Source organism: Elgaria multicarinata, chromosome 6, assembly GCF_023053635.1.
Source record: "Elgaria multicarinata webbii isolate HBS135686 ecotype San Diego chromosome 6, rElgMul1.1.pri, whole genome shotgun sequence".
In the NCBI taxonomy this organism is placed as follows: Eukaryota; Metazoa; Chordata; class Lepidosauria; order Squamata; family Anguidae; genus Elgaria; species Elgaria multicarinata.
The window spans coordinates 74206916-74227899 of record NC_086176.1 but is presented as its reverse complement, the minus strand read 5'-3'; the positions used below and the strand labels follow the sequence as shown (position 1 = coordinate 74227899).

The window sequence follows — 20984 nt, the reverse complement described above, 5'->3', positions numbered from 1 at the left end:
TTTTCCATATCATCACCATCCCTAACAAATCACTGACCCAGTATTGTCATAAAATTTGAAACTAATGATTCTCTACCTATTGAAATATTAGAGCTTAAAAGTTGTACATACCAAAGCCCAAAATGATTTTCTTCAGATATGCATCAAAAAGTTGAGGAACATAATACTTTTAAATAACTAACGAACGAACTAAAAGAACAACAACATGTCTTGTGGCACTTCAGAGACAGATGATTGTGCCATAAACTTTTATGGGCCACATGAAATGCATGAAGTGATATCTACAGCTGTCAGATTAATATAATATGCATGAATGACTTATGCACATAAGCATATACGTATAAAACAAAAGAAAATACTAAACAGAGGACCCAAATGGCCATGGAATAAAAGAAATAATGATTAGTCTTTGCAACACAATCATCCTGGCCTTGCTTTCTTGAGATCTAGTTTTTAAAGTATTAATTAAAGAAACAGAAATAAGAAAACATCTACAAAAACAGCTCCTGCCTCAGCTTTCTAAGCCTTCACCCCTGGCTTTATTTTTCCTAAGCTCCTGTGTACCTTCATGGATCTTTCCTTCCCTCTTTCAGAGGATTAATTTCAATGCTGCAAAGGATCTAATAGGTCAGAGTTTGGGATGGGTCACAATAGATTTGGGAACCCCCTGCCTGACACTTCAAGTGCATGACAGGTTTATCGAGAGAGAGCTTCAGTACCATTCTGAGCCTGATTGGAGTGTATTTCCTTACCTATATTAAAAGCTAAAATCTTGTACATCTGGGCATATTATACATATATAATATTTATGGGGAAGCTCCATAGCTCAGTGGTACCACACATGCTTTGTATGCAAAAGGTTGCAAGTTCAATCTCTGGTATTTCCAGCCAGAAAAGAAACTCCACTGAATCCCTGGAGTGCTGCTGCCAATCCGCACAGACAATACTGAGCTAATAGGACCAAGAGACCAGTCGTCTTCAACTGTTCCAGACCCAAGAACACCTCAGACTCCCAACCTGCAACATGGGACGCACTTTCACAATTTTCTCCGTGCCCAGTATGGTGGCAACAGCTTTGCCCAGACTCATTTGGACTGATCTCACAATCCACTTTTGGGCCGCGATCCGGGGGCTATTACATGCCAGCCACAAGGATGTGGTAGAACCGCTGTAATGAATTTGCTAGGCACTTCCAGAATAAAATCTTCCGCATCTGGCAGGACCTTGACTCCAGTGTCACAGCAGATGAATCTAGCACCTCTTGGCTAATAAAAGCTAGCAAGGATGGAACAGCCGGCTTGGCCAAGGAAGTGATTAATGCCTCTTTGCCAGAGGGAGTGGTCCCGGACCATCTGAAAGAGGCGGTAGTGAGACCACTCCTGAAGAAATCTTCCCTGGACCCGGAATATTTTAATAACATTAGGCTGGTGGCAAATGTTGCATTCTTGGGCAAGGTCCTTGAGTGGGTAGTTGCGGGCCAGCTCCAGACACTCTTGGGATGAGAGCTAATAAACTGAAACTCAACACAATGGACTAGATGAGGGCTAATAAACTGAAACAACACTAAGATGCTGTTACTGGGTAGTTCTTCTGACTGGATAGTGGGTGTTCAACCTGTTCTGGATAGGGTTGCACTCCCTCTGAAGGAGCAGGTTCATAGCTTGGAGGTTCTCCTAGAGCCATCTTTGTCACTTGAGGCTCAGGTGGCCTCAGTGGCACAGAGTGCCTTCTACCAACTTCGGTTGGTGGCTCAGCTACATCCCTATCTGGACAGGGATAACCTGGCTTCAGTTGTCTATGCTCTGGTAACCTTCAAGTTAGATTACTGCAATGCACTCTATGTGGGGCTGCCTTTGAAGATGGTTTGGAAGCTGCAGCTTGCGCAAAATGCAGCGGCCAGATTGATAACTGGAATCAGCTGCCTGTATGTTTCTGAGCCTGATTCAAGGTGCTGGATTTAACCAATAAAGCCTTGGGACCACAGTACCTGAACACCTCTCCTGACATGAACCTACCTGTATACTATGCTCAACATCTAAGGTCCTCCTCCAGGTGCCTACACTGAGGAAAGCTTGGAGGATGGCAACAAGGGAGAATGCCTTTTCAGTGGTGGACTCTCAATTATAGAACAATCTCCATGACAAGGCTCACCTGGTGCCAACATAGTTATTTTTCCAGCACCAGGTCATTTAACAGCATATGCTGAGTTTTTGTTTTTTTAACTGACTCCCTATGACATCTTCATCACCATCACCTTAGTAGCAGCAGGAATGAAAGTTAGGAACATAGCTAGAGTTGTAAGAATAATTAAAAACAAGTAATAGAACCAACCTTATAAAGTCCACAGCCTCAGCCTAATAGCTGCAAACACCAAGTTACACTGCCCATAAAGCATACTGGCAAAAGGAAAATCACCATTCAGGCATATCCAAAAAGCAAATATTTCTACCTTATACTTTTATTTGTTCCAATAAAATACGTTGTTCTGATTAACAAACCAGAGCACTTTATATCTATCATGATAGTTTCAAAAGGACTAGCCAGACTTACAACTAAGTAAGAAAGCCGCACATTAAGACTTACAAGGTGAAGATTTTGTTCCATTCAGGATTAAGGTTCTTGTATACTGTGTGGGTCAACAGTCTATCATTGCTCAATTCAACTACACAAAAGGGATCACTTTTACCTGGAAAGAGACAATTTTAAAAATAGTAATTTAAAATTACCACTGCATTCTATAAAACTTGAATTTACACTATAAAAAGGAAATAATCAGGCATGTTTATTTACTAACTTTACAATGGAGCAAAGTGTACAGCATTTCTATAGTCTCAGGAATAGATCAGCTAATTATTTTGATGGCCAGAAGATTTAGGAGGCAACTATGAATCAATGCGTTTAAGGGCTACATTCAACAATGCACCTACAAAAATTCATATATTACACAATTTAGATAGCAAAGTTTGTGTTTAGCTTTGGCACAATGTGCTAAAGAAAACAGATAATGATTTAATCATTTTAAAAAATATATTCTTGAAAGTTACCAAATTTCATCGTCTATATTGGCTGTAATTTAGATTTTAATGCAATCCTAGCCCCATTTAGATTAACACCTACGAGGGAATGAACCTATAGGATGTTCTTCTGAATGAACAGGCTTGCGATCACACTGCAAGATGATAGCTAAATCTAAATTTAAAGCAAATTTCCACAAGCATTCATATTTCAAACAACAAATTAGATCTTAGACAATGGATTTGCAGCAAGGAAACCAATCATACTCACAATGTACTGCAAAACAGCCAATGCCCTCATATGCTAAAACAATTATACCAAATGAAACATGTCGGCATCAATTAAAAAGAGGGGAGGTGGCAAACCTGTACAACTGATTTAATATTGATGGTAAAATGGTTGAAAGAGCCCAATATGGATCCTCTTGGCATCTAGCACACTAGGCAATTGTATTTTACAATAACTTCAATACTTTTGTAATGTAATGTCATGTATTACATGAACTCGTAGATTCAACAGTTCAAAGGGGCCACATTAATGATATTGGTAAGGCATGTAATTTGTTTCATACCCTAAACAAATGACAATTAAATCAATATTTAGTCAAAGCTGTCCGTGTGCCCCATCTTCCAAGCTGCAATATTGATTCAGAGACCATCACAGGTTAATGTACATGTTATTAACTTTAATGGCAAAGCATAATTGTTTTAAATATACTGAATTATAGTTTCAGAGGTTGTTTGCATTTTGAAAAAAAGTTAAATATCATTTATCACTAACATGATGGATTCATTTACTATCTCTAGTGACATACAATGTCTAAAGGATAATTTCATGCAGGGCTTCAGAGTGATCACTTCATTTCTAAGAATCAAGTGTGAGTGGTGACATACCCCATCTACATCACAAGACACAATTACTTTACAGTTGAGATGATGCTTTATTATATTGGCTGTTTATCCTCCCACAATCATTCTGCATAATTTCCTGCTAAGCATAAGTGAACAGCCTCCCATACACACAAACACACATATTTGAGATGTATTTGTGTGTCTGTGGGAGTGGAAGTCCAGGAGTTTTCCTTTGCCTCCCCGCCTGCATGCCCCTCCCCCCAAACTGCTCTCGAGGATTCCCCAATCTTCTGGAGCAGATTTGGAAGATGCATGGAAGGCTGCAGAAGGGAGGGATAATTAGATCCCTCTGTTCTGCTGGCAGAGGGACATGTTTTATTTTCCCATAAGCTAATGGAAACCATTGGATCTTGACCTATATCAAGACTTCCTCACACTTTCAACATAACAGTTCTTTGAAAACAAAAATAAGTATCACTTTACTTTATAAAATATAAGGTATCAAAAACATTTCAACCATATGTATCAAATGCATATTGCACATTCCTAAACCATTACTAATATTCTTACAAAACACAAAATCATTATAAGTGATTTTTAAAGCATTACTTTACTTTTAAAAGAGGATAACAGATGCCTAACTATGTTGTTAGAACAAATGGAGATCTTCCATATGTTCAAACGACTTCTAGAATAAGGAATCATTTAGCTTTCATCTTATCTATGATTCATATATTCATTCTATCTAGTCCTCAGAAGATCCCGATCCCTTGTCCTCAGAAAAGTCCCCAGAGTTAATAGGAGAGGACTCAACCACAGAAAGATATTATGAGGCTTCCATCTCCCCAGAACCCAGTTCTCCAGAAAGACCTCAGGGGTCAGCTCCCCTACATCCAAAGGAGGTTGCATTACCATTTTCAGGATTCAGGACATGAGAATATTAGCATGCCACAGTCACTCCTATATCATCACAGCCTCAGATCGGTAAAACAGGCCGGGAGCCTTTAAAAGGCAAAGTCTCAGTCAGTAGGGAGATGGGGGCCAAGAGTTTCAAGGTCAATACAATCTTATTTAAGGCTCCATCTTGCTCTGCTCCTTGTTAGAGCAACATACAGACAAGCCTGCCTGGCTTCCAGCCCCAAACTGTTCCACTCAGAGCTTTGTAAACTGTTGTTCCTGAAATCCAGTGTGGATAAAAATCAATGATTTTTTTTTTAAAAAAAACAGATTTTTAAAAAATTTAAATTGGATTTTTTTTAATTTAAATTGGATTTTTTAATAAAATACTTTTTGAAGAAAAATCTATCTAAAGATAGTTTTCTATTTAAGATACATTATAGTCCAAAGGTTATTCATCATGAAATAAGGATTAGTTTTTAATTATGTAACATGAGGCTGTTTAAATTTTTTGGTAAATTAATTCCATTAATCCATTCACAATGTCATACTCTTCCAGAGGTTTCTGTAAGGTTATTTTTCTCCTTCCAATAAAGTACAGCAGAAAAGTTGTCCAAATATAAATGATTAACCTATTAAACTGGAGATAGTTCACCTCGCAATAATTTCATAATTATCTATCTATGATGTGTTTCTAATAGTATAACCAAATCAGCATTTTTTATATATAACTGTAAAACTAATCTGAAAAGTTGCTATTCTAAAAATGAAACCTTTATCTGGTTGTAAATATTAAGATTATACAAGCAGGAATGAGTCTTTCATAACTCTGAATTGTGGAAAAATATAGCGAGGAAGAGTGCACTTTGGGGGGGGGGAGTCACATAATTAAATCGAGTCTTTCTGAGTAGTGATTTAAATCATGATTTAAATCAAATTGATTTAAATCAAGTCCACCCTGCTGAAATCTAACCTTGATGGAAAAAGCCAATCTAAAGCTGAACTCTGCAGGGCTCACAGTGCCTAAATGATACTAAGCCATCACAACAACAGAGGCAGAACAGAACAAAAGATATGCTTTTGTGTTAATACGAACTTATGGGAAAACCCTAGCTTTTGTTCTATTCTCCCTTTGCTGAATTTTAATACAATACAAACACCATGTAAGTAAATGAAAATATTGTTGAGGAAAATACTATTGAAGAATAATTTTATGAAATATGGAGATGGGACAGGAATTGGATAAATAAAAGGGAGTGGGTGATTGGAATAGCCAAAGAAGAAAGCAGCATTAAGGGGACAGTTTAGGAAACATGTTTTTCAAGCATATACTAACAATGCTTTGGATCCTAACCAGGCTTTCCTGCTCTTCCTTCAGTCTCCTTGACTCTCCAAAAATCTGGTTCTGAGGATTGAGGGACCCTTCAGAACAGGACAGCATGAAGTGCAGAGCACTCCATCAGGAAGAGGAGAACTAGGGAAAATCAGAAACTACCCTCCTTTCATAAATGAAAGTGTTCTCCATTTGCACAACAGGGCTGAGGTTCCAAGCCAATGTTTAAAAAGCTTGATCCTCACATTTCTGTGTCCATTCCCAGTGTCTGCTCTTAATGATATTATTCAGGATGTTCCTTGTTCATGTCTGCTCAAATACTTCTGAAAATGCTGTCTTGCACTGCATAATACATATGCAGCTGCAGTGTACTAACGTAGACCCAACTTCCACCTAGACCAGTATAGAAAACTCTCGCTTGTTAATAGATCTTCAACTTCTGAGGCAGAGGTCTTCTCCACCCTAATACCCTAATCTTGGAGATACCAGATCTGAACCTGAGACCTTCTATAAGCAAAGGATACCTCTGAACCAAGGTATTGCACTCAAAATACCTCTGACCAATTATGCCCATATTAATTTTTTCTGATGTTATTCATTCATTAATTTTTCATTCATTTATTACATCTCTACACTGCTCCATAGTAGAAGCTCTTTCGGCAGTTCACACTGAGTGTGCTGGTTATTGTATTGTAACTTTTAAAATTTCAATGACATCTTATTGTTGCTTTTAATTTGTATTGTAAACTGCCCTCAGGACGGATTCTACAGTATAAATGGAAAGGCATTTATTTCTTAAACAAATAAATAAATGAAATGCACATGCTCTACCAGTGAGCTATCCATAGGATATCTATCTATCTATCTATCTATCTATCTATCTATCTATCTAAATGTTCCCATACTAGAACTTTTTCCATCATTGCATTTCCAGGTTGTTAATTAGGTTTCCAATTCCAGAAAACTATACCTTTTTGCAAACAGCAACACGCAACTTAGCCAATTTGCTCCTTTTTCAAGGTCTTCATACTAGACACATCACCTAGAATTACTGAAGTGCTGTTATTACCAAGCAACTAACAATCACCATCATATGCCACACATTCAGAAAAAAATCTTAATACACATAATGTTTCTACTCTATAAGTAGCTTTCAGTAACTAGTGCTCAAATCAAATGAGCATGATTTAAACATATATCTAATCACAGCAATTGTATTATGAATATTTAAGATGCTGGTCTCCATGTTTATTTCGTCAGGGAACAAATATAATATAATCAATTTAGCTTCCTAAAAATGCATAGGATGGGAAACTACTACTACTACTGCAGAATAGTTTTGACAGCAAATCTGTAATGCACAAAGCTTATCAGTAGCATAAAGGTTAAAAAGCAGCAAGAACAATGGTGGGGGAGGAGTTCCCATCTAAAATGCTTCTCAGCTATTGGAAGTTCCGTACGAGACTCCGCGCAGGCGCAGAGCCCCATAAAGAGTAATGCACAGAGACCACGAAGAAGAAACATAAGTTATCTTCATGTGAAAACAATGATTAGTTGGTTACCAGCCTCAAAGCAATTCTGGATTTGCACAGAAATCACTTGCACATCTTTGATTATGTGACTCTGTATATTTTTTTTAAATGGTTTGGATATAAGAAAGCTAGTCACTGGAAGTTTTAAAAAAATGACCCCATAAACATTACATAAAGACATGTACAGAACAATAGACCTTAACAGCTTCCTTGCTGGAACAAAGCTTTGTGAATCCTCAGATCTAGCACATCTTGGCAGATACCACAAAAGCCTTTTCAGTGTTGGCTCTGCAATTCCCTTTGTGGGGACCTCCTCCAAGTCCCCTCTTTACAGGAATTAAACAAGCTTTGAAAACATGTTTTGCAAGTCTTTTTATGAGTGATTTTCTGTTAGTTTTTGTACATAATTTTCATGTTTGTATGTTTGTATGGGCAGGCAGACAATTTTTACAAATTCCCCTTTTCCTGTGCAACGCCCTATAGCATTTCCCATGCTGTTCCAAAGGGTTCCCAAATCTTCTGGAACACCTTTGGGGGACAGGGGGGTGTCTGAAGAAAGGGGCAGTTAGCAAAAATTGCCTGCAGCAGTAATTACCTCCACCAGATAAAAGAACCTTCTATGACTGGAGGGACAGAATTGGATACAACCCTAAATTTCTTAATTGTATATAATTAAGAAATTATATATGAATGCAAAGACTTAATTGTGTGGAAAGATTATGTATAAGTGACTTGGCCAGAGTTATCTTTATAGTTTCCTCTGTTTCAGCTCTCAGAGTCTAAGGAAGTCTCTATTAAATTTTAAACTGGCTGCCTTATTATTTATATTGTGCCATCAATGTTCATGAGTGCTTTACAAACTAGGAGAGGATAGATCCCATCCCTAAAAGGCTTACAATCTAAAATTTGTCAGAGGGGAAGCAGTAGAAGGGGAGTGATACGGAGGGAGGGAAGAAAAGGCATTTATTTCTGTTACAGATATAAACTTTGGTTGCAATCCTAAACACACTTACTGGAAAGCAAGTCCAATTGTACTCAAGGGACTTACTTCCAAGTAGACTTTTGACAGATTTCAGTGTTCAGGTTAGTTACAGTAAGTTATGAAAATAAGGAGCTTTAAAGGTAAAAAAAAGTGAGGCCCAGGGGAAGCACACTGCAACATGGCACTCTCTGTTCCTGGTCATTCCAAGCAAGGCAGCAGTCATGTCAGAACCATGGAGAGCACACTGCAAGAGGTGTTAGCTGGAGTATTCTCCCATAAGGAACTGATGTCCAGCAAAGGACTGCAGTTAACTGAGGCCTCAAGAAGGCTGGCAATCCTTGGTCTTTCAGTGGCTCCACCCCTGCTAGATGATGTTACCCTGTACAGATCTAGCCTGGCTGCGACAATGGACTGGATGAGGGCTAATAAACTGAGACTCAATCCAGACAAGACTGAGATGCTGTTAGTAGGTGATTCCGCTGACAGGATGGGGGGTGTTCTACCGGTTCTGGATGGGATTGCACTCACCCTGAAGGAGCAGGTTCGTAGCTTGGGGGTTCTTTTAGACCCATCATTGTCACTGGAGGCTCAGGTGACCTCAGTGGCACGGAGTGCCTTCTACAAACTCCGGTTGGTGGCCCAGCTACGCCCCTATCTAGACAGGGATAACCTGGCTTCAGTTGTCCTTGCTCTGGTAACCTCCAAGTTAGATTACTGCAATGCGCCCTACGTAGGGCTGCCTTTGAAGACGGTTCGGAAGCTGCAGCTCATGCAAAATGCAGCAGCCAGATTGATTTCGGGAACCAGAAGGTTCGACCATATAACACCTGCTTTGGTCCTCTTGCACTGGCTGCCTGTATGTTTCCGAGCCCAATTCAAGGTGCTGGTTTTGACCTATAAAGCCTTACACGGCTTGGGACCACAATACCTGACGGAACGCCTCTCCTGATGTGAATATACCCGGTCACTACGTTCAACATCTAAGGTCCTCCTCTGGGTGCCTACTCCGAGAGAGGCTCGGAGTGTGGCAACGAGGGATAGGGCCTTTTCAGTGGTGGCCCCCAGACTGTGGAATTATCTCCCTGATGAGGCTCGCCTGGCACCAACGCTGCTATCTTTCCGGCGCCAGGTTAAGACTTTCCTCTTTACTCAGGCATATGGCGGCACATCCTAATTACCCACATGTATAGTTTTTAATCGGTTTTTAATGCTTTATGTGTGTATGTTCTGTGTTTTAGAGTTTTAAATTTTGTATACTTGTTTTTACCTCAATTTTAGAATTTCTGTAAACCGCCCAGAGAGCCCTGGCTATGGGAGCGGTATATAAGTGTAATAAATAAATAAATAAATAAATAATATGACTACAGTTCTTAAAGTCTCTGTTTCTGCCGTCTCATGCTCCTGCATACCTGAGAAACAGAAGAGGAGTCATCTTTAGAGTCACATGTTGATGGGAGAGTTACGTCCTTAGGCTTGGGAAGGCATAGAAGGGGACACCAAGGGCTCCTCATGAAGTGTGGTGATCTGAAACATTTCTGAATCTAAGTCCTCCTTGGGGTAATGTGGAGGCGCTGAACCATAGGACATGACAAGAATCAAGGTTAAACTCTGGAAGACAGAGAAGGTGGAAGTAACTAAAGGTGAGAGATGACAAAGACATGAGAGGAAGAGCCATGTTTTTGCAGGCTGATGATAAATTGAATAAAGAAATCAAACAAGTGGGAGGAATCAAAGATAAAGCCAAAGCTCTATTTATTACATGGGGTGGATGGAAAGTGTACAAAGAAAGGAAAGTCTTGGAGGAAAGATTAGTAGCTTAGTGTTGGACATATTGCGCTTGAAATGACAAAAACATCCATGTGGAAATATCAGGCAACTAGTTGCAGATGAGGAATTGCATGAAGGGAGAAACTTCTGGGTAGAAAGATAGAATTGGATGATCAGCATACTGAAAGCTGTAAGATTTATTGAGGTCACTAACATGTAGTGAGTGAACAGCAGAGAGTCAAGAACATATCCTTGAGGAAACCCAACAGACAAAGGTAAGACAGGCTTTGTCCCTATAGAGACATTGAAAGACTGATTAGAGAGGTAGAATGATAAGTTGAGGATAGGATCATGGTGACATAGGGAATAAAAGGAGATAACCAACTGTACTGAAAGTGGCAGAGAGGTAAAGAAGGAAACCTTTAGATTTGGTAGTGAGTATACTGATACTTCTTCACAGAGTGCAATTATATCACAAGATGTATTGATGGCTACCAACTTGGATGGATTTAAAAGGGGACTAGATAAATTCATGGAGGATAAAACTATCAATGGCTACTTGTCATGATGGCTATATACTACCAACAGTATCAGAAGAAATGTGTATCTGAATACCAGTTTCCTAGGAACATGAGCTGGAGAGTGCTGTTTTCATGTTTGTGGGCTTCCTACGGGCATCTAATTGGCCACTATGGGATGGAAAGTTGAACTAGACAGGCTTGTAGACTAATTTGTGTTCTTATGGTGATTCTCAGTAGACTGTAATTGGGCTCAATTCAAGGTACTGGTTTAGCATTCAGAGCTCTAAATAGCCTGGGACCAGAGTATCCCAAGGATTGCCTCTATCCACATGAATTTATCTGGCAATTGAAGATCTTCAGTGGAAGCCATACTCCAGATTATCCTTGAGGGATAGGTAGGTGGCTACCAGAGAGTGGGTCTTTTTAGTGGTGGTGCTCAAATTAAGAAATTGCCTTGCTGAACAGGTGAGTTATTGAATTTTAGACACCAAGGCCTGTCTATTCTTGCTGGTTTGTATAGTGAGCTATGCTGGCATTATAAACACATCTTACTTAGATAAATAAATTTGTTTCCCCTAATTCCCCCCCACCAAACCCGGACTTCAGGTTTACAAATGTCATTGATTTTATGTTGCCTGCTACTATTTTTATTTATTTAGTCTTCTTATATTCTATACTTTTACTATTATGAGCTTCTTTGAAAGTTCTGTAAATAAGATGGGAGATAAATCCTTAGATAAATAAATGGGAGAACTTCAAGAGCAGGTTTAGAGGAGAGAAAGTCGAGACAGAAAGAATAAGCAGCCCACTCCAGGAGAATTTCTAGATGGCTATCTCCAAAAGTTACCAATTAGAAGGCACTGTGAAGCTATTCTATCACTTCCTCCTTAACAGTTTTTTTGTGGTAAGAAAAGATCAGAAGATGTTGTCATCTGGAACTGCACCCACCAGCAAAATTCTGCAAAAAAAGGGCCAGAACAGGCATTACGTTAAGTATGTATTTAGCAGATATGTCTTCTTTTTTCATTTTTACTCTATAGTAGGAACAGGGTGCTAGATCTGGACCTTAACTTGGGAGGTAAGAGAGCTTTTAAGATCTGGATTGGGGTGGGTGGGTTAATCTATTCTAGAGTAAAAAAATAAAAAGCTGTAGCTGCTAGTTATGGATTTAAAGTAATATCTGTTTTGGCTCTGAGGCAGGGTGATTGCACAATAAAAGTATGTCAGGAGGAATAATGACCAACGTGGAAAGAAAAGCTGGTGGTTTCTGAAGAGAGGCTTGCAGCAATAAATATTACAGTGAAAATGCTAGCTGTGTAGACAATTCCTTTCCAGATGAATAACTTTAGCCCTTCAGATGAAGTGCACCTTCTTTAGCCCATGGTTGCTGTCTAGTATTGAACTCTCCCAGCGCATTGGTAGTCAAATAAAGAAGATCTCTAAGTAAACAGGCTTTATTATGCAAATCAATAATTCCTTCAGTGGTTCAGGTAACAGAGTTTAGCATCCTAAGGTAAACTAACACTAAAAACCTTGACTAAGCTGGCACAATTCTACTTAGAGTACCTAAAGATTTTTTTGAAGGATGCTCTATGGCTCCAGCCTATAGAACAGAACCTGAACAGCTTTCTCAGTCCCACCGTTAGGGAGTGTCTTCCCCTAGAGACCGTTCATGATGGGCCAACTTTGCCTTATTTTCTGAAGCTGCCTCTTGACTCGAAGTTTGACTCTTGACTTGCATGTGTCATGCCTACCTCCCCCTGGTGAGTTGCTACATTCCCATAGAAGTAGAGGTTGTGGTCCAGCTTTAATTTAACTGATTAGCCTGTCTCCGTCTCCCCCAAATCTCCCCACCTCTTCATCAGTTTCTCCTCCTCAAACTCTGAATCCACTTCCATGCTTTGGGCCGAGATACTGGGCTCAATCCTGCAGTCCATTTTTCCTGTTTGTCCAACTCATTCCCCTGTCTCTGAAAGACTGAGGGAAAGGGGATGTTCTAGTGTTTCTTTCAATACAACTTCTACCTGTAACAGGGATTCTGAAACATTGATGCATTGTGAATTCATCCATTCTGAGAAGCAATCCATTTGCTAATACAATGCTTTTATAATCTTTTAAACAAAAATTAAATAGAAATTTCAAATACAATACAAAAGTGTCATGTTACTTGAACAAATACTCAAAACTTTACACTAAGGAGTTGCTAAGGACTATATGCTATGTCTGATGAAACAGACTAGCTGACTAGCCTCTAATTGAATAATGTACATCATTTGGGCAACTTTTTTAATGCTTAGAGAACAATCCTACAGGATCTTGGAGCCCTCCAGCTATCCTAAGCCTTGCAGACAAGAGTCAGGCTGGGCTGGAGGAATGCTTAGGCTTAGGCTGCCAATCCTCCTTTATACTATTTTGAGCTAGACGGGCCTGCTGAACCCATCTAGCATCACATACTTTCTTGTGGGCAGGTGAGGAAACGGAGAAGCTTGTGGATCACGTGGATCCAAGGCCTTTCTTCTCGCAGCACATCCCTTTTGTCCCTTCCTGCCCTCTTGTTGTGACCTTGCTATGACCTTCTATGGCATCTAGGCTGGATGAAGGAAATCCAAGCTCTGGTAGTGCAGGAAATTCATCATATCATATGGCTCTTCAGACAATGTCTAGGGGGGATAGAATTGCTCTCTTATTAACTTGTAAACCTCTTATTGTTTTAATTTCAAGTATAATTTGTATGAGTGATTCTTTTCATCTGGGTAATGTTTATTGAACTCATTCCAATATTTTTTAAATATATTTACCAATTACAATAATCCCTTATTTGTGCAATAATGGATCATAATTCTTTTTGTGCATGTGTGTCAAATAGGTGGTACTCCTGAGTATTTAGTGACAGTATAGAGCAATAGCAGCAGCTATACAGTACTGACAGCTTGCAGGTACATTTGGAGTTTAGCATACAGTGGCTATATTGCAAAAATACTGGGAGTACAGTTTAAGCAGCCATCTCTAATGTCCTATTCTGTTCAAGCTAACACCCTTCTCAGTGAGCATTTAAGTATCACCAATTAACAAGGTGCACTGACATGACCGGGGTGATATTGACTCAAATACTCCTATTATCACTAGGAATGAACAAAAATCTCTATATAAAATTATAGAAACAAAATAGTATTTAGACATCATAAAGGGAGATTGGTTTTATACTGACTATGGTAAAATCTTATATCTACTTATCTGAGAGTAAGCCCCATTGAACTCAATGAGGTGTACTTTTGAGTAGACATGTATAGGATTGTAGTTTAAATGAATATGATACAAGTCAATAACAAAAGAGTTTGGGACTCTGTCAAATTCCATTTTTGAAGTAACACAGTAGTTCTTTGAATAAGGGTAGTATCAATGAGGGTGTTAAATAAATGTGGAACCATTCTAAAAGATCTCCTTATGAAGTCAATTAAAAACAGGAGAACCAATTAATTTACAACATTAGTAGACTACTCATTACCTAAAATAAATTCAACTGAACTTCCAAGAAAATTGCATGTCTCCTCCACATTTATCTATCAAGTTTATTTCCTAGCTCTCCTCATCCCATAGGTTTGGGATTTATCTAAATCCCAGTTATCCAAGGTACTTAATGTAGCCTTTCCCCTTTAGATCAAGCTTGATCAAGTTGTGGCCTATCAAGGCACATACAGCCCATTAGCCACATACAGCAACCCACTAGGGGCCTAATAATTCTGCTTGTTTTTGTTGCCTCTGTTAGCTGACAAAACTGCAGGGGTAGGAAGGTTGTCAGGCACCTGACAGGCTATATTATATGGTTAGTTGCCTGTATGTGTCTTTGAGGGTCACAACTTGATTTTCAACAAAATAGCAATTGAGAGTTGTTCTGTTATTATGGCACTGAACAGAATTAATTGAAACTGCGTATTCATTCACTGGTGTAATTGTAAGAACAACAATTGGTTTTGTGACACCATAAGGACTGCCTTTCCCAATACCAACTAACCTGAGATTTAAGATTGACCAGGGAGGCTTCGCTTGTGGTACCTTCGAGGAATGGCGCATGAGGCTACTACATGTGGCAGATGGCAGCACCTTTTAAGTGGTGGCAACAGGCTTTGGAACTCCCTTCAGCTGTCCCAGCACTATTGTCATTTAGGCACCAGTTAAAGATGTATTTATTTGTGCAGGCTTTGGGGGCTTTGGGTATAGGTACAAGGTTTGAGGGCTGGTAAAAGCCTAATTGAAGCACTGAGTAGGGATGTATGACAATTTTGTTTCAGTTAGCAAATCACTCAAAAAGGGCCCATTTGCAATCCTGAATGTGAATGAATATTCTCATGTTCTCTGAAAATGTTTGAAAATTCCTAAACTTATGTTTCCATTCACAAAATGTCCACTTGAAAAATCCACTACTTTTTCCATTCAAACAAAGTGAAAAACAGGTCACAAACAAGAACGGGAGTAAGCTGAACCGTGCCCAAAGTTTGAAAATTTCAGCAAGCTTGAGCATCCCTAGACTGAGGTCTAGCAGTTTTGAGGTGAAAATGAAGCCAAATGATGGTCACTCATTAAACTTTAAAATAGGAATTAATAAGCAATTTCTTACCCCCTTTTACTTCAAAATTGGCATGGACCAGCTTCAAACTGACCAAGTTTTAATTGAATCCTATGAACAGTTTTATGAGAATGCAGCTGGACAGCCATCTGTCACGTATGCTTTAAGGTGGATTCCTGCACTGAGCAGGGGCTTAAGACTCAATGGCCTTATAGGGCCCTTCCAACTCTACTATTCTATGATTCCAATCCATAGAACCTACTGTCCCTCTAATTTTCTGTTATAATGGCAGAATGTGATTCACCTGACTCACCCTTAACACAGGGCCACAACTGAGGCCCTATAATTATAATTATGGCCTAAGCTTTTGTGGACTAGAATCCACTTCATTTGCTTCATTTTTAAAACTTCCACTATCACCTCTACGCTAAAGACTCTGAAGTCTATCTACACTTCAACATTTCAAGTTGAACAATGCAGATATGACTGCTAATTCATCTTGTAACTGCACCCCATAAACGTTTTTAGTTAAAATGAAAAATACTGATGTTCCCCCTCTAAGTAACATATAATTGTGAACCGCCCAGAGAGCTTCGGCTATTGGGCGGTATAGAAATGCAATAAATAAATAAATAAAATAAATAATGTTTGATTAGCATTTGGCCTTCCCAATCCTTAGAATGGTCAAGCCCTGCCTATCTCTCAATCTCTTTATCATAGAGGTCTACCTTTCTTGTATTTTCTGCTGAAATCTTCTATGAAGTGAAGAATTTGAGAAGCTAGATTAAGACAAAATTTGTTCCAGCACATAGATAAGATACAGCGTGCAACACTTCCACAATGTTTGTTGGCAGAGAAACAATTCCATATTTCTGTATTTTGTCAAATGTTCATATTTATCACCAAATTTTATCCCATCCAAATGATCGTATTTGTTAGAATTCTGTTACAAGCATGAGAAGAAGACTGAAAGTTTCCAGTCTTCATTCTTCTCAGGGGAAAATCCTGATATCTATCCAACCAATATGCAGCTTGAGGATTTTTTTCCTCTATGTTGCTGATTAACACTCTGTGTGACTGGAGGCCTTTTCACCATCCTCATTAGACCTTCTCATACCTCAAGAGTATTGTTAAATGCCAGCAAGTTTAAGTGTTCCGGTTTATCATCTTCAGAAAGAAGAAAAATACATTGGGAGAGGAGTTCAGGTAACAGGAGATCTGGTAATTGATTTTGTTGATTCTGGGAGAAGGAGGGCATGACTGCAGTGATTTCTAGGTAAATCACAGGGCATGCTTCTCAGTAAATTTCTACCTGACCCACATTCCTCCATTCTCCAAAACTGCAAATGGGGTGGGAGGCAGATATGGAAGACACAATCCCAAGGGATGGGTTGCCATGCTTGTGTGGATATATAAAGCACATATACTGTTCCATTTCAGATATTAAAGGAAACATTTACAGATACAATGGTAGCCTATAATAATACATTTAGATAGAAAAATGCTAACTGCTTTAAATATAACCAAATATCTCAAACTTGTTAATTTCCTGAATGTTCTTCAAAATTAAAAATGAAAACAAATGTTCTGACAGAAGTCTCCAGTCAAAGAAACCTGCTGTGGGTGTCTCACACCATCTTTGGGGGGGGGGGGGTCTCATCTGTGTACTGCTACCATCTTAGATGGCGGGTAACAATCATGAAGAGGACCTTCAGTACCCTGCCTATGGATTTCTCTCTCTAGAGGCTCGCTGGGTGCCTATATCATCAATGTCTTTTTGGCACCAAAGAGCTTTTCATTCCCCAAGTCTTTTAAACCAGATAGGATATTTTATGTTGCAGTTTCTTTAAAATATTGCTCTTTGAATATTGCTTTATTTTTTGTTGTTGTATTGTATCTTTCTAACGTGAACTCCCCTAGAAATACTTATTCACAGGTCTATACAAATTAATAAAATGTATTAATCCATCTGAAACACAGACCTCTTTGAGGTGGATGTATGGCCAGATTGTGATCCAGGCAGACTACCATTATATTTTTCTAGAGAAGACTCTGAACAGCACACAAAAACTTAAGATTACTCACTCCTTGTAGACCCCTCCCAAATGAGATGACATGGGGCAGTTTGAAGTCATTCAATGGTGACTTAATGAGTTCTCTTAGCCAAGGAGCACTGGATTCAGATAAACACTTTGGGCTTTTGTTGGAGAAACATATATACCTATAGAGCATTTGCATATTTTCAGGCAGAGCAGCTAAGCTATCAAAGCAGACAGCTAACTTGTTTACTTTGCTGCCATCTCAATTTCTACAACCTTTTCACATGCGACATCCAATGCTTTGCCTGATACCTGTTGGCTCTCTCAACCAACTAGAACATGATCTTAGCTTTTTAACTGAAGTTAACATTGATGTTTTGGTCTGAGATAGATTGAGCAACTGTTAAGGAGGATTCAGCAGGGATAGTATGAAAAACAAAAGTATGATGCTTTTGGTTTTCTGGGAATTTCACTAGCACTCAGAACGGCTGCATCTTACAAGCTTCCCTTTGGCCTCTAACATGAAGAGCTGACGCATCAAGGACAATCAATCCAAGTACTGTCAAATGAAATCCATCTTTTTTTATTCAGAAAAATCCCAAGCATTACACAGTGAGGTAAGACAATGGGGTAAAACTCAAGCAAATATATCTTAAAAAACCGTGGCAAGCAGTGTTAAATTTATTCTGTGCATATCCCATTTGCCTTTTAGCTAATATTTATCACATCATTCTGTGAGAAATTAGAAGCCTAAGATGCTCTAGATAAATGGCTCAATTAATTGTACAGAGGTAACCCTCTTTGAGCTGAACCAGAGCTGTGAGCTCTTTATTAAAAGCACTATTCTATAGTCCCTAACCTTGTTCCTTGACTCCTCTCTAGTTTCCAATTTAAACAAGTCCCCGTGCGGCCTGTTCTAAAGGGCTTTGTCTCCCTGTCATTGTTAAGAGAGCCGAGGCATCCTGGAAGTGTGAAATCAGACCTCATGAGCTGAACGGTTCCCCAGGGAACGCTGGACCGTGCAGAAGGTCAAAGTCATGGGCTGGACCATCTGAAAGCACCCTGATCGCCGGTCTGTGACACAGCAAGCAGGGGGAGTGAGTGTGTGAGGGGACTATAATTGAACACATCTTAATTAAAACCCACAGATAGCAAAAATAAACTGTTTTCTAGGCAGCCTGTCAAATGCAGCTTAGATTTTGCTCCACTAATGAGTCTTGGTTGTTCTTTTTAAAGAAAAAATAAGGTTCACTTAGCGGCAGCAGATAAAAAGATTCAACATCATTTCCACTGTTATTGTTTCTTAAATAAACTTCCATCAATAATTCTAGTCTTTTTAAATAACACACCAGGAAAATACCTAATAAAATAACCACCATCTTATTAAACAAGCAGACTCACAGCATTGGGGAATTATTTCACATCAGAATCGTCAATGATGTAACAGAACGTTTATACTGTCATTTGCTTGATTCTGTCTACAATACTCTATTTTAAATAAATAAATAAAATTATTTAAATATAATGATTTAAGATACAATACAGAAATATTATTCGTTAGACATCTTAAAGAGTGAATCTAAATAAAATGACCTTTTACTGTATTGCAAATAATTCACTTCATTTAATTGGGTTCCTCGCTTTGCTTTCTACCAGTTTTTCTTTAGTTGTTGGCCTCCACTTAGAAGCTGTGAATTTTCCCCTGGGGAATAAGAAACCATCCCCAAGAGACGAAAGGGAAGAAAAAGCCTAACAGCACAATCCTACATATGTCTTGTCAGAGAAAAGTCCCATTGAGTTCAATAGGCCTTACTCTCAAGTAAGCAAGTATACGATTGCAGTCTAGATTGTTGTTTTTGCTAACTATTTGGCAAGTTGAGTCCCAAGCTCTCATTCTGTTTCAATAAGATACCCTGCTTTTCATTACTATATTATTATTTCTAACAATAATAATCAAAATGCAAATTTATTTCAAGAAACTACACCAATTTTCTCTCTCTTCTCTCATTTATCCAATGAACAACATAATTTTTATACTGCTTTCTTTTTACTTCTCTGTCATTGGGGGCAAGAATGGGCAACTACTTCAGTATCAACAAATACAAAGTTAGACAAGAATTCACATACTTTAGCTACATGTTTTTAATATAGCTTTTTATTTGTCATGGAGCCTGTCAAGCTAACATGGTTGAAGTACTGCATTTATTCTAAAATAGGTTATTTTCTCATTCTTTCCCATAAGATAAGATGACCTTGAACTAGTTCCTGTATAAGAACCATGTGATCTGGAGCAAGATGAATATGAGGTCCCTTTCACTGCAAGCTTTCGTGACATTTAGCACACACTGAAGTCACATTTACAAACCTGTCTGCATTACTTTAAAGGCTAGAAATCTTCAGTTTATGGCATCCCAGATTCTTCATCTGTACAGGTGCCACAAAAGGTCTGTGCCATTACAGTTAAAGCAGCCACTGAAACACCCCATAAACCTTAGGCATAGAATTGCACTAGTGAAATAGGACTATTGGAAGCTGGCATCATCTGGATCACAATTCCAGTGACTATTTCTGTGCCTACATCGGAAATGGGAGTTTTGTGCCAATCATGAATTAGTTTTTTGCAACATGACTGAAGTCCTATAATCTAATTCTGTGTACCAGTGTGTCTGTGCAGCAACTCAGTGGCCAAGTAACTGAAATAATATCTGGAGTTTCTCAAGTTTCAATCTATAACTGACAGAGGTGATCACATGTCTTTTATAGGTTACATACTGGCCCATCCTTACACTAGGTAAATATTTTCCTTTGGGAAAAAATGTTTCTAATTTCTGCAGTTAAAAGAAAACAAATAACCAAGTGGTTTATTGTACGTTATGTCTAATTTTTAAAATGTGTATGCACAATTTAATTATATAATTATATATTAGGGTATGATTCTTGCAAGATACTAGGGTTTGTTGAGAATATATTGCTGGCTCCAAACACAGACTTTCTTGAATTCTTTCCTCCCCTCTCCTGAGCAATTCCCCCCTTTCCTTCCTAGCATTAAAACATGGTTTCACACATTACATATACACCGATGCAAGCCGTGTTCCTCATAATCACACCTTGGATACAAAAATTCCTTTCCACTAGGAAGAGTTGCTTCCAACATAGAGGAACAATATTGCTTGAGAAAAGTGACACACACCTCAACTCAGGGAAGTTATTTTGTTTGTGTAAGCTATTCTATAAGACTTTGCAAAGGCTGTATTTATATTTTTAATGGTCCACTGTAGTGTATATGCTAGAGGCTGTTTCTTCCTTATTTGTGATATTTTACACAACCTTTGATATACTGTGGTGCTTCATTGTGAAAGGTCTATGAGCAGGGACAGTAATAAAGGAACATAACTGAATGGTTGAAGTAGGGCCACATTTTTTGCATACCGACAGAATCTGCAAGGTCTGTGTGGGAAGCTAGATTCGACCTCCATCAGGCAA

The 20984-nt window shown here is 38.7% G+C and overlaps 1 protein-coding gene across 5 annotated transcripts in view; it reads right to left on the bottom strand.

The window, feature by feature from the left end:
- Positions 1-20984, bottom strand: part of MCTP1 (multiple C2 and transmembrane domain containing 1) — a 230857-nt gene that overhangs the window by 97013 nt on the left and 112860 nt on the right. For all 5 annotated transcript variants that reach the window (XM_063129601.1, XM_063129602.1, XM_063129603.1 and 2 more), the window contains one exon: positions 2584-2686. In XM_063129601.1, coding sequence (XP_062985671.1) covers positions 2584-2686 — 103 coding nt within the window. The remainder of the gene's footprint in view (positions 1-2583; positions 2687-20984) is intronic.